The sequence below is a fragment of the Prionailurus bengalensis genome, chromosome D2, assembly GCF_016509475.1.
Source record: "Prionailurus bengalensis isolate Pbe53 chromosome D2, Fcat_Pben_1.1_paternal_pri, whole genome shotgun sequence".
NCBI lineage: Eukaryota > Metazoa > Chordata > Mammalia > Carnivora > Felidae > Prionailurus > Prionailurus bengalensis.
In genome coordinates, this window is record NC_057351.1 from 17,276,310 (window position 1) to 17,288,784 (window position 12,475).

The following is a 12,475-nucleotide window of genomic DNA, read 5'->3' on the forward strand; positions in this document are numbered from 1 at the left end:
CTTTCTTTCCTTTTTCTGAGCTTCCATTCTTGCCACTGGTGGTGTGCCTGCCAGAATCCTCTCTCTTTTGCTGGTTTTCGGTTCCCGCAGAGTAGGAAACCACGTAGTAGAACCTGATGGAAATGACCTATATTCTAAGAGCAAAATTAACCCGAATTTCAGGACATTTCCTCAGGATGAAATGCTTGAGCTTGATTGCATGAGTCCTGATAACCCATTTTGGATTTTCTCACGTCCTCTTGGTGTAGTTTTGCATTCTCAACTGTCTTCTGTGTTGTCATTGTCACCTGCACACAGCTGACTGCTGCATCACCAGGGTTTCCCAAACAAGCCTGCGGACCTTTGTTCTTCCGCCGTGCAGATCTTGACCGATGAGCTGAGAGTTAACACAAAGGGACTCCCAAAACACCTGGAGTCTTAGATTGTCAGTCAGCCCTTAGTGCCACAGAGGTCATAGCTAAAGACCATGAAGGACTCTAATCTGTGTCTGTCAGTTTCTCTGCTCTTAATGGCTCAAAGTCATCCTTCAGCTTAACTTTGAAATGCTAAATTTTGTTTTGAAAGATCATGATAGGTTGAGAAAAAAAGGGTCACGTTTCAAGAAAAGTGACATCTGTTGTAACCCAGACCATGAAACCGTGACAAAGCCATTGCTGTAGTTCTAGTTCGTCAGCCTCCCCGTCTGCGGGACAAAGATCGGCAGCCCCTCGGCCTGTTGACTTTGAACCTCACTGCGTAGTATGTGGGGTCAAGGATTCTTGCTGCCGGGAAAGTAATCTTGTGAGTGGGGTGTGGTGAGGTGGAATTGAAAAGTCAAGAACATTGGCAGTTTGGGGGTTTGTCACTGGAAGATTTCTCCGCTAATGACATGTTTGGGTTTATAGATTCTGTCCCCTCTGGGACGAATTAATGAAGCAGTGAATGATCTCACCAAAGCTATTCAGCTGCAGCCCTCAGCACGGCTGTACAGACACCGGGGGACCCTGTACTTCATATCAGAGGTGAGTTATTTTTGCCTTGAAATGTTTCTTTTGTGATAATAGAGACTTCACTTTTCTGTTCACTTCAGAAAGCTGCTCTTTGATAGATGTGGGTTCGGGGCTGCATAATAATATGCTTGTGACACAAGACAGTCGTAAAAGCACTTTCTTTAGCTGAACTTGAACCCAGCGGAGAAACGTTAAGTACCAAGAGTACATTGTCTTGCTTGAACTGTCAGCAGTGACTAATTCTAGACTCGGGGGAAAAAGAAAGAGAAAATGAAGAGATTTGGTTCATTGACTGTACTTCAGCCTTTTTTGCACATGTCAGCACAGGGAAACAGGTGCACACGTTACCAATGTGATTGTGAAACTGAAAGGCACAGTTGGAATTTCCTCGGGGAGCAAGAGCCATAACTAGAACCAGCGTGGCTTCTCAGACCGTAGCTTGTCGGTGGCAGTGACCCAGATCTGGCAAGATTATCTTTTATCATCATAGTGGTATCTCCGATTGCCGCCATTATTTGCGTGGGTTTACGTAACTTCAGGAACAATTTTCTATCGCAAGAGAAAATGGGTATGAAAACCATCTCGGCATAACACACGTTAAGGTTGACCTATGGATAATCATTTTGGAAGTGTTCAGTGCAGTAAGATGCTAGTACCAGAAAATAATTTGTTAAGTTTCTCTGACAGATTATGACTTTAATACTGTTTTTATAAATAATCTTTTTTTTTTAATGTTTATTTATTTTTGAGAGAGAGAGAGAGAGAGAGAGAGACAGAGAGACAGAGCATGAGCAGGGGAGGGGCAGGGGCAGAGAGACCATAAATAATCTTTTTGTAGTTGAGACAGCGTATTTAAATTAAACCTTTGCGGGATGTTCCCCATCAATTTCTTAAGAAAACCAACTGTTTCAACGAATAGGATAAGCATTCAGCTGATATTTATGGTCATGAAATGTTCCCTTTAAAGCCGAAGAGGGCATAGAATGAAATGGGATTGTTTTTCCTCTACCAATCAAAAGTAGGAAATGTCTAACTATCTAATGAATGCTACTCTCTTTTTTTCCCTTGCTCTCCTTTCTGTAGGACTATGCGACCGCCCACGAAGATTTTCAGCAGTCCCTAGAGCTGAACAAAAACCAGCCTATAGCTATGCTATACAAAGGTCTAACTTTCTTTCACAGAGGACTTTTGAAGGTGAAAGTGTTACACAATATGTGCACCGTATAATGATTCTGCTTTTCTCTCGAGGGTGGGAAGACTTTAATGGGATTCCACTTGGCCTGTTTGCAAATGACATCTCATGTGTCCACCTGATTGGTTTATTTTAGGAGGGAGTTTGAGTCGGTGTATTTATTGAGCTCCTACTATCTGGTGCAGATGGGACAAGGATAAATAGGGAGAAAGAATTCTTTGCACTTTACGCTTGGGAAGGATACAGTTCACCAAGTTCCCCTCTCCCCCCCCACCCCCCGACGTATAATTTATCATATGGTAAATACACGAAAAAAAGTAGTGTAAACAAAGTGCTTTGGAAACAGGGATAGGAAGGATTCACTTAAGCTGCGGGGTTAGAGAAGGTTCCGGAGAGCAAGTGGACGTTGTCCTCGGCCTTGCAGGCGGAGTGGATTGGGGGCAGCCAGCTACTTCAGGCCGAGAGAAAGCATGAGTGCTGGCATAGAACATGGAGGTACGGCCAGTTTGCGGCGTAGCAAGTAGGTTTGAGTGGAAGGGAGTTGAGCTGTCAGGTCGGCCGAGGGGAGGCCCCCAAAGTGTCTAGAGTGCTGTGCTGAGCATCTTGATTTTAATTTGTAGGCCCAGAGAGCTGTAAAATCTAGCTTTGGGGGAAAGGATGTCATTGAGACCCAATCTGCTCTTTAGGGTGTGGATTCTGACAACCCAGTGGCTGGGGGGCTTAGGGGCAGAGGACCACGGGGAGACACGGGTAACCGGAGACCTGATCGGACCCCTGGGGGCTCCAAGAGTGGGTCTGGAGACATTACTACAATGAGCACATTGCTGCTGCCGCCTGGAGATTGCTGTTGGGGGGAAGGAGTTGAGGGAAATAGAAAAGGTGTCGTCCAAGCCGATTGATGTGTGGAGAGGCAGTGTCACCTCTGGCCTGTCCCTGCCTCCTGTCCTTGGCCTGGCACTCCCTGGGCGTGTTGAGGACCTATGGTGCAAGAGCCTTATCTTGGGGCAGAGACCTGGCTGGGAGTCGGGAGGGGAGCTCTGGTCTCTCACAGTGGCCTCCTCGGCGCCCACAGCCGGCACAGGGTCAGAGCTCTGGTGCAGGACCCACCCGAGCCGTCCGTTTGAAGACAGGCTGGCCTAAGAGTCAGCCTGGGTAGGTGAAAAACACTTAATGCTGTCTGGCAGGTCAAGAGAGCCTGCAAAAGAGAAGGTTGTTCTTTACCTTAACTTTGAAAGCTGTGACGAATCTCAGGAGCGCGTGGCAGGAAAGAGTGCTCTGGCAGAAAGAACGTGCGTTTTATTACGGAAAGTGGTTTCGAGGATCACGCCCACACTCTTGGGGGGTAGGCACAGTTGACCTTTAAAAAGGCCACATGTTGTAAACCCTCGGCGTCATGGGTGGTGCCTGTCACATAGTAGGTGCTCAATAAGTACTAGTGGACTGAATGAATTTCAAGGACAGAGCGTTGGGTTTGGAGTTGGAAGGCCGTGGCTGAAGCTCCCGCTCTGAACCCTGTGAACTGTCCCACTGGACAAGCTGCTTAAGCCTTTTCAGCCGCTCCTTCCCTTATCTGTCATGTAGAGATGATTCTGCCGTCTGCCTCTTGAAGGGGTTCAATAAAACAATGTGTGTGAAAGGTACTTTAAGAGCTATGAGCACGAATCAGGTATTAGTTATTATAGATCGTGTTACATGTGAACATTTAATTTCATCTAAGTGTCATAGACCTTAAAAAAATAACTCCCGTCCACAAACTACCAAACCGGAGGGAACCGGGGAGATTTTCTTTTGTCCGCCTCCCATCCTTCCTGCCGGGGTGTGGTGGGTGGTCCTCACAGACCTCCCGTCTCCCCCCCGCAGGACTCAGGCCAGCAGCCCTGGGTGTGGAGAGCAGTTATGTAAAATGTGCTTTGAGCAGCTGCCAGATGGGCTTTTCCAGTTTTATTTTGCATCTGCCTCTCACCTTCTCTCAGTTACCTTAAGTTTAAAAAAAAACCTCACGGTCACAACACCAGATGCAAAGTCTGTCCCTCGAGTAGCAACCTCGCCAAACTACGTGGTGCCTTCTCCTCTTCAGCGTGCTCGTAAATAAACCCAGCATCAACGTGTGTAATAGATGGGAACCTTTCCTTTGCATTTTTATGGGTCTGCTGTCCGAGGAGGTCAGAGTGTTGACGTATTGTCTCACTCGTCCCAACGGGCATCCCCACGAAGTATATAGAAGGGGCAGAGGGTGTCCCAGTTACACAGAGTGGAAAACTAGCGGTGACACGTCTTCCTTAAACGAATGAACTTAGCGTAGATATCTTTAGGTCTCTTGTTAACTGTAGAGACAACGTGTTAAATGGACCCATGAATTGGCTGTCTTTATATCCTGAAGATAAAAACTGTCTTTATATCCTGAAGCTGGTCTGCCCAGGTCAGCGGCAATTCAGAAACGAATTACGGGGGTGGCTTGCTTCTTTACTTAATGAGGTAATACGTGAGAAATTCTGCAGGCAATACGACCTGACAAGATTTCGCAGCCGTCCAGCTTGGTAGCTCTGTCAGCCATTTTGGATTTCTCTGGGGAAAACGCGGCAAACACTTGTCTCGTATTTGTGTGTCAAGGATATTTCAAACATGGTACACTCGGAGCGCATGTTTTTTTATCAGCCTCCGCTTCGAGAGGTCCCTGCAAGTGTTCTCTTCGTTGTAACGAAGCAGGAAGGCCGGAGTGATTGCCACCCACCACTGGTGAGGGAGGAAGATGGCGGCCCAGGTGGGGTGATGCCCGCCCGCGCTGCGCAAACAAACTCCGAGCCGGTTCGTGTGCTTGGAGACTGATTCATTTCGAACGTAGTTTCTTTGTTCCGAGTGGCTTCAAATCTTGATTCTGCTATGTCCCCTCTTTGGCAGAATGAGGTAGAGAGCTGTGCAGTGATTAGACAGGAACCCCGAAACCAAAGACTCTTAAAAGCTGAAGAGAGATCAGACTTTGAAGAACTGTGGCGTCCCAGCGTGCTGTAAGTGCAGTGGGCAGCAGATGTCGCCCGGGCATCTCCCCCAGACGTCCACAAACACCCCAGACTTCCCACGCCCCAGCTGGACTCATCACCTCCTCCCACCCCTGCCCTGCAGCCGGCCCCCCTATGTCCTCACGTTGGCTAACGCTCTCGCCTTTCCCCCCCGGGCTCTTCAGCTCCTAAGCTCCCTGCCCTCCCTTCTCCCTCACCACCCCCTACCCACGGCCCCTGGATTCTTAGTTTGCCTTTCAGGATATCTCCTGAGTGTGACCCTTCTTTTCTGTCCTCAGAGACACCGTCTCAGTTTGAGCTTTCTTTATCTCTTGCCTGGGCTCCTGCAGTCACCTCCTCACTGGGCTTCGTCCCCTCCCCTGTCCCGCCCGCCTGCTCTGTTGTGGCCAGTGGCAGGCATCTCTAGAGTCAGTTTTGTGAGGTCGCACACCTACTCAGCCCCCAGTGCTCATTGCTGGCAGGGTGACGCCCCCACTGCAGAGCACGCCAGAGGCCCTTCCCCTCTGGTCCCGGCTGGCCACAGGGCCTGGCCCCCTGTCTCTTCCTTCCCTCCGCTCCCACCCAGGCACCCACACTCTTGCCGTCCTGCCTACCCCACCGCTGCGCACCCCCACCACCCCGTCCAGGATGCCCTCTTTCTCTGCCACCCTCCTTCTCATTCTCCCAGACCCAGCTCAGTTGTCACTTGCCCTGGTGAAGCCTGTCCTGGTGTCCCAGGCTCAGTTAGGTATTCCTTCCTCTTTATTCCCAGAGACTCTTACTTGTATCTCTCTTGTAGCTCTTAGTTTATATTCTAATAACCTGGTTAAGTAATTGGCTTTCTAACTAGACGGAGTTCTTCGAGGACAGAGAGAGTGATTTGCTCGGCTTTGTGTCCCCTGTACCTCACCCTGCCCCCGGCACATAGTAGGCGCTCAATACATGTTTGTTGAATTGAAAACGTAGTTGTAAAAAACTCAGACGATCTAGACTGTGCCAGGGCCAGAAGCCTAATGAAGAGTAGTCTTTGACATTTAAGTGTTGACATTTATCTGTTCTCATCCTTCCGCTGAACGGTACACAGTCAGTGGGACTCCTTAATGAGTAGGTTGTTGTCCCCATTGTCACCTTAGAAAGGTTTGAAAGCCCGCCCCTCCTACCCTGCTGCCTCCTACAGAGAAAATCAAGAAGCAGGGAACGAATGATTTTTTTTAAGAAAAGAATTAGGATTATGTGCCTACCAAATCACTAAATATTTATTGAGTGCCTACCATGTGCAAGGCATTGGACACGTTAGCAGTTTTTGTGTTATGAATTATCTAATCAGGTGTGAAATACACAGGAGTTTTAAAGTCTTTCTCTTGAAAGCCTTCAGAGATCCTTTGTAGCCATTAACTTAAGTAAGACACATCTTTTCCTTGGGAAATGTGTGAAATGTCTTCATCATTTTTTATCACAGTAAATAATCAAGTCATCATGGAGAGCACACTGAATACAGTGTAAGCCCAGGATGTTTACTGGGAAGCAGACTGGTGCATTGTAGTAACAGTTTCCAGAGGATTCCACAGCGGCCAGGTGCACTGTGCGTTCCCGGCAGGCTGCTCCCTAGAGCGTACCACCCGTGCCGCCTTCTCACTCCGTCAGCCACAGACCCGGAGTTGTGCTGGCAGAAAGCTAGGTCCCCCAGACGCCCCCACCTCAAGGTCTCTGTTTTGTTTTACTGTATCTTTTTCCTGTAGATCATGGGAATCATTCACATAGTCCGTCTAGGAGCCTTGGTGCTTTTTGTCTTTTTTTAATGAACAATCTCACTTTGGGCTTCCTTTTTTGTCTCTTTCGCTGGTTCAGTTTAAATGCTGCTAGTTATGATCATTTAAAATTGTATACAGCTAGTAGGCTTACTTTTATTCCACAAGGCCTTTGTTGATTAAAGAAATGATATTGACACAAAGGTGATATCGTTACCTAATGAAGTAGACGGAGGGAAGCCGTTTCCCGGTTCTGAAAGGGGAGAAACTTGTAAGGCTCTGTTATTGCCCAGAGCAGAGCATTTGTTTCCTGTCGAAATCAAATCCTCCTGACTCAGTTTGTCAGACTCTCTACCTCTTTTCGTGAAGTCCTCATATTAAAAAAGGAAAATCACTCCAAGACCGTGTACATTATTTATTTAAGTCCATTAGTGATTTAAGTGAAACTCAATTTTAATGGTCATGCACATGACATCATTTCCCATATACTTTTTTCAGGAAGCTATTGAGTCCTTCAAAGAAGCCTTGAAGCAGAAAGTTGATTTTATTGATGCGTACAAAAGTCTGGGACAGGCCTATAGGTAAGAAAAGGAACAGTAGTCAGGGTAGGAGGGAGGGTGTAGAGTGGGGAGACAAGAGAGCCTCACATAATAGTGATATTTTATTAAAAAAAACTTTTTTAATCTTTATTTATTCTTGAGAGAGAGAGAGAGACAGGGTGAGAGCAGGGGAGAAGCATAAAGAGAGGGAGACACAGAATCTGAAGCAGGCAGGCTCCAGGCTCCGAGCTGTCAGTACAGAGCCCGACATGGGGCTCGAACTCACGAACCACAAGATCATGACCTGAGCTGAAGTCGGATGCTCAATTGACTGAGCCACCCAGGCACCCTGTCATAATAGTGATATTTTAAAAGAAATTGTATTTCTTAACCAGAAGAGATTGTCCTTCTAAATCACATAGGCATTAATATGCTTGTTGAGAGCTTCTCTGGAATATAGAAAGACCCGTGGGTCAGAGGGTATCATGACGTATATATCGTCTTTTAAAACGACTTCGCTTTGTATATATTGGTCTAGAAAATGTTCGTCCTTCAAAATTTATTGCTTTGAATAGCAGCATTATATGCTGGTTGAGTCATAGACACTGATGCTTTTCTAGACCGTAAGTAAATAAGGTTAATTCCCACATCACTGTGATTCGTTTGAAGATTCCTTGATTAAAAGGATGGAAAATTATGCTGCATAGGATGATATCGATGACCATCAATATGATCAACTATGATATACAGTCACTGTGCATCTCTATCAGGAGTGAGAATTTGTGCTTTGACCCTGGCGTCCTGACTCCTGGTGTTACCCTGACCAGTAGAGCTACTTTGACTTTGGGCTTTCAAAAATCTTTACAGTCTGACCTGAAAAGGAGATTGCATGGCTTGACGGAAGGGCTCGGGATTCAGGAGTCAAGAGATTTGGTTCTGGTTCCAGATTGTCCATTCCACACTTGTGTCTCCTCAACTCCCCTGAGCGTCAGGGTTCTCCCTTACGAGGTTCTGTAAAAGTTAGGAAAGAGACAGTAACCAAGATCCCTGTCAGAGCTGTTAGTCACCTCACCCAGGAAGGATTGAATTCTAGAGCTTTCTTATCTGATGCAGTCATTGGAGAAGCTCTCTTACCACTAACTTGAAGAAAGTGTCTTTGCATTCGTTTTTAATTTAAATGATGATATTTATCCTTGCTGTCCCACAGAATGGTTGGGGACATACATTGAAAACAGATTTGAAAGCACCTAGAGTAACTAGTAAGGTGATATGTAAATGTAAATGGGTAGTATATATTTTTTTTTAACTTTTTTTTTCAACGTTTATTTATTTTTGGGACAGAGAGAGACAGAGCATGAACGGGGGAGGGGCAGAGAGAGAGGGAGACACAGAATCGGAAACAGGCTCCAGGCTCCGAGCCATCAGCCCAGAGCCTGACGCGGGGCTCGAACTCACAGACCGTGAGATCATGACCTGGCTGAAGTCGGACACTTAACCGACTGCGCCACCCAGGCGCCCCTATTTTTAAAAAATATTTACAAAAAATAGACACATGGCACGTTTTTAAGGTGTTTTTGTTATTTGTAAAAAATTTGATAGGTAAAAGAAGCCTAATAATATTTCTACTCTGAAATGATTACTATCCTAAAATATACTTTCTTTCTGATGTTTTAAGTTACAAAATGATTTACTGGATTTTAAGGGAAGTAACTTCTGTGACAGGAAAAATACAATTTTCGGCCTATGAATTTGATTCAGAATGATATACCTATGTATGATTGTAACCTACATACTCCACCCCCACCCCCCTGCAAAGGAGAAACATGATTTTATCTAAATACTAAAATCTACACATAGTTTTTTTTAAGGGTTGGAGCTCGTCATGAATTGGGGAAAAGGATTTGAATAAGCACTTGCTTTTGGAAAGCAATAAATTCATTTTCCCCAAAGAATTTCAAGGGCCTGTGGTTATCCTGCAGCCGAGTAAAATTTGGGAAAAGTAAGTGAGATGTGATGTGTCAAAAATAGAAAAGGGAATCCCTATCAAGGTATCTGATTCTCATATGGGACTGTAATTCTGAGGCTCACTTGTTCTGTGTGTTTACTGAAACGTTCTGCACTGTGCTCATAACTGTTGTCAAATACCTAGAGAACTGGGCAATTTTGAAGCCGCCACCGAGAGTTTTCAGAAGGCGCTGTTGCTCAACCAAAATCACGTACAGACCCTGCAGCTGCGGGGAATGATGCTCTATCACCACGGCAGCCTGCAGGAGGCCCTTAAGAACTTCAAGGTGAGCATCCGTAAGTGAGAAGCACTGTAACAGCCCAAATCAAGAGTCAGACACTCGACTGACTGAGCCACCCAGGCGCCCCTGGGATCATTCTTCAAAATTTAGTGAAATGACTAGAGAGAAGGGCAAGGTAATGTTTATACCCCCGCAAAAAGAAAGAGAAAAAAACCACTGCTGTGTCCTAGAGACTGATTTACAGAGCATGCATTTGGTCTGATTTAGCCTGGAGGGAAAGCCCTTCTAATTCCAGATTGAAGAATAAAGCGCTTAAGAGTTATCTGCAACTGTATTGAAACTAATGGGGCGTTTTCTCCCTCCATGCCTCAGCGGTGTCTGCAGCTAGAACCCTATAATGAGGTGTGCCAGTATATGAAAGGACTCAGCCATGTTGCCATGGGACAGTTTTACGAAGGAATAAAAGCACAAACTAAAGTTATGCTAAATGATCCTCTTCCAGGCCAGAAGGCTAGCCCAGAGTATCTGAAAGTGAAATATCTCCGAGGTAAGTCACAAAATTGCCGAAGCATTGAATTTGGATGCTCAGAGCCACATAAATCATATTGCTTGTCGCTTGTGTCGTATGAGACAGCTGAGTCTCGAAGGCACTAGGAAACATGAACACGGCCATCCCTTGGTGGACTAGATAAGACCCCTGTCTTCTAGAGACCAGTCGCATACTTTGTCTATCACTTCCTGTGGATTTTTTTTTCTCTTTAATGTTAAAAAAGTTAAAAAAATTTTTACTCAAGTCAAAAGAAACCTATTTTGAGCTAAAAGTGACAACCATCTGGGTATGGGATGGCTCTCATTACACCTGGTCTGGAGACATAGGAGTAATAGGAAAGTAACATTTCCTGAGGTTTTTGTTGTTAAATGTAAACTTGGTAGCTTTGACGTATCTCCTTCATATCAGAATTCTCACCTACTTTGGAGATATTCAGTTGGGACGAGGAAGAAAGCAAATCTTTATGTCGTCTTTTGATTAGGCAGACTCTCACCTTTTCTCTGCCATATAAAACCATATTTTTGTTTTGTTGTTTTTTTCTTTTGTTCCAAAATGGATTTGTTTTTTATTGAAGCATGCTTAACATACAGTGTTATATTTGTTCTAGGCACACGGTGCAATGAGTTGACAATTCTGTATCCTTTCGGTGCTCATCACGATATAACATTTTTGTTGTTCGTGCAGAGCTCAGATCTTTACTCCCCTTTTTCCTCTTTCCTTTGTCATCAAAAACTCTGCCATACCGCTACTGCCCAACTGTAAAAATGTATGAGCCCTGCAGTTTTAAGTTTTTCGTAGTCACGTTAAAAAAAGTAAAAATAAACAGGTGGAATTCATTTCATAATACATTTTATTTGGTGTGGTGTATGCATAATATCAGTTCAACATGTAATTATTATGAAAACACTATTTGTGAGTATCATTAGATATTTTACATTATTTTTTTTTTACTACGTTTTTGAGATGTGTATATTTTATATTTACAGCACATCTTTGTACTTACATCGTTATACTTACATTGGATGTTAAATTTTTATTGGAAGTTCTTTTGTCAAATACCTTTTTTTTGTCAAAAACTTTTTTTTCTTAAGTTTTTTAGAGTGTGGGGAGGGGCAGCGAGAGAGGGAGAGAGAGAATCCCAAGCATGCTCCTCAGTGCCAGCATGGAGCTTGACGTCGGGCTGGAACTCACGAAACCTTGAGATCGTGAGCTGAGCCAAAGTCAAGAGTCTGATGCTTAACTGGCTGAGCCACCCAGGCGCCCTGAATTTTTGTTGGAAATTCTTAATTTGAAGTCCTGTTTTGTAAAATTTAAAGTTGAAAAGTAGGTTCATACATGTGAGTTGTTCCAAATAGACTCAAGTTTTCTAATAATTGACTCAAATATCAGTTTTTAGGTTTAGAGTAATTAAATTAACATTTAAAATACAGTTTCTCAGTTACACTGGCCACATGTTAAGTATTCACTAGCTAGGTGGCTGGGGGCTGCCTACTGGACAGCATAGCTCCTCACTGTAAATTACAATTTCCTCTTGTTTCCCGGGTTAGTAGAACGTGGGAGCTGTAGACTGAAGGAGGGGCACTCCATGTTCTGGTCTTTTTCTGCACTGCTTCCGTAGAGATAAGCAGCAGTCAGTTGATGAAATCATGTACATGGTCAGTTGATTTATATCAGTTGACAGAAAACCAGGCTCCGACACTGAACTCGGATTCTCAGACTCTGCAGCTAAAAAGTGAGATCTTTGATGGTGTCCATGGAAGGATGATTAAAATTTAGCCAAAGTGGACCCTGATTGACTGGCTTATATTTGACCCTGGTAACTTGAGTTACCCTGTATCATGTGATGATAGCAACTTACTAAAATTTGGAGCCACCCTTTAGGATTCTGGGAATTAAGAGTTTGTCACAGAGCAGTTGTATGACAGCCAGCAAGAAGAAATACTTCTGGAGCGATATTTGGGGGCGTGTGTCCGATGTGGGTGTGTCAGATCTCGTCTCGTACCTGCAGAGTATTCTCGGTATCTTCACGCACACCTCGATACTCCCCTTACGGAATATAACATTGATGTGGATCTGCCTGGAAGCTTTAAAGACCACTGGGCTAAAAATCTGCCTTTCCTCATAGAAGATTATGAAGAACAGCCAGGGTTACAGCCCCACATAAAGTAAGTGCTTTAAATAAAATGACTTTTTTCAAGACCGAACTATAAGCTTA

The 12,475-nt window shown here is 44.7% G+C and overlaps 1 protein-coding gene across 7 annotated transcripts in view; it reads left to right on the forward strand.

Moving 5' to 3' along the window:
* TTC13 (tetratricopeptide repeat domain 13) overlaps positions 1–12,475 on the forward strand; it is an 80,361-nt gene that overhangs the window by 39,861 nt on the left and 28,025 nt on the right. For all 7 annotated transcript variants that reach the window (XM_043596322.1, XM_043596324.1, XM_043596326.1 and 4 more), the window contains 6 exons: positions 885–1,001; positions 2,073–2,183; positions 7,424–7,506; positions 9,614–9,755; positions 10,083–10,257; positions 12,269–12,425. In XM_043596322.1, the coding sequence (XP_043452257.1) occupies positions 885–1,001; positions 2,073–2,183; positions 7,424–7,506; positions 9,614–9,755; positions 10,083–10,257; positions 12,269–12,425 (785 nt within the window). The remainder of the gene's footprint in view (positions 1–884; positions 1,002–2,072; positions 2,184–7,423; positions 7,507–9,613; positions 9,756–10,082; positions 10,258–12,268; positions 12,426–12,475) is intronic.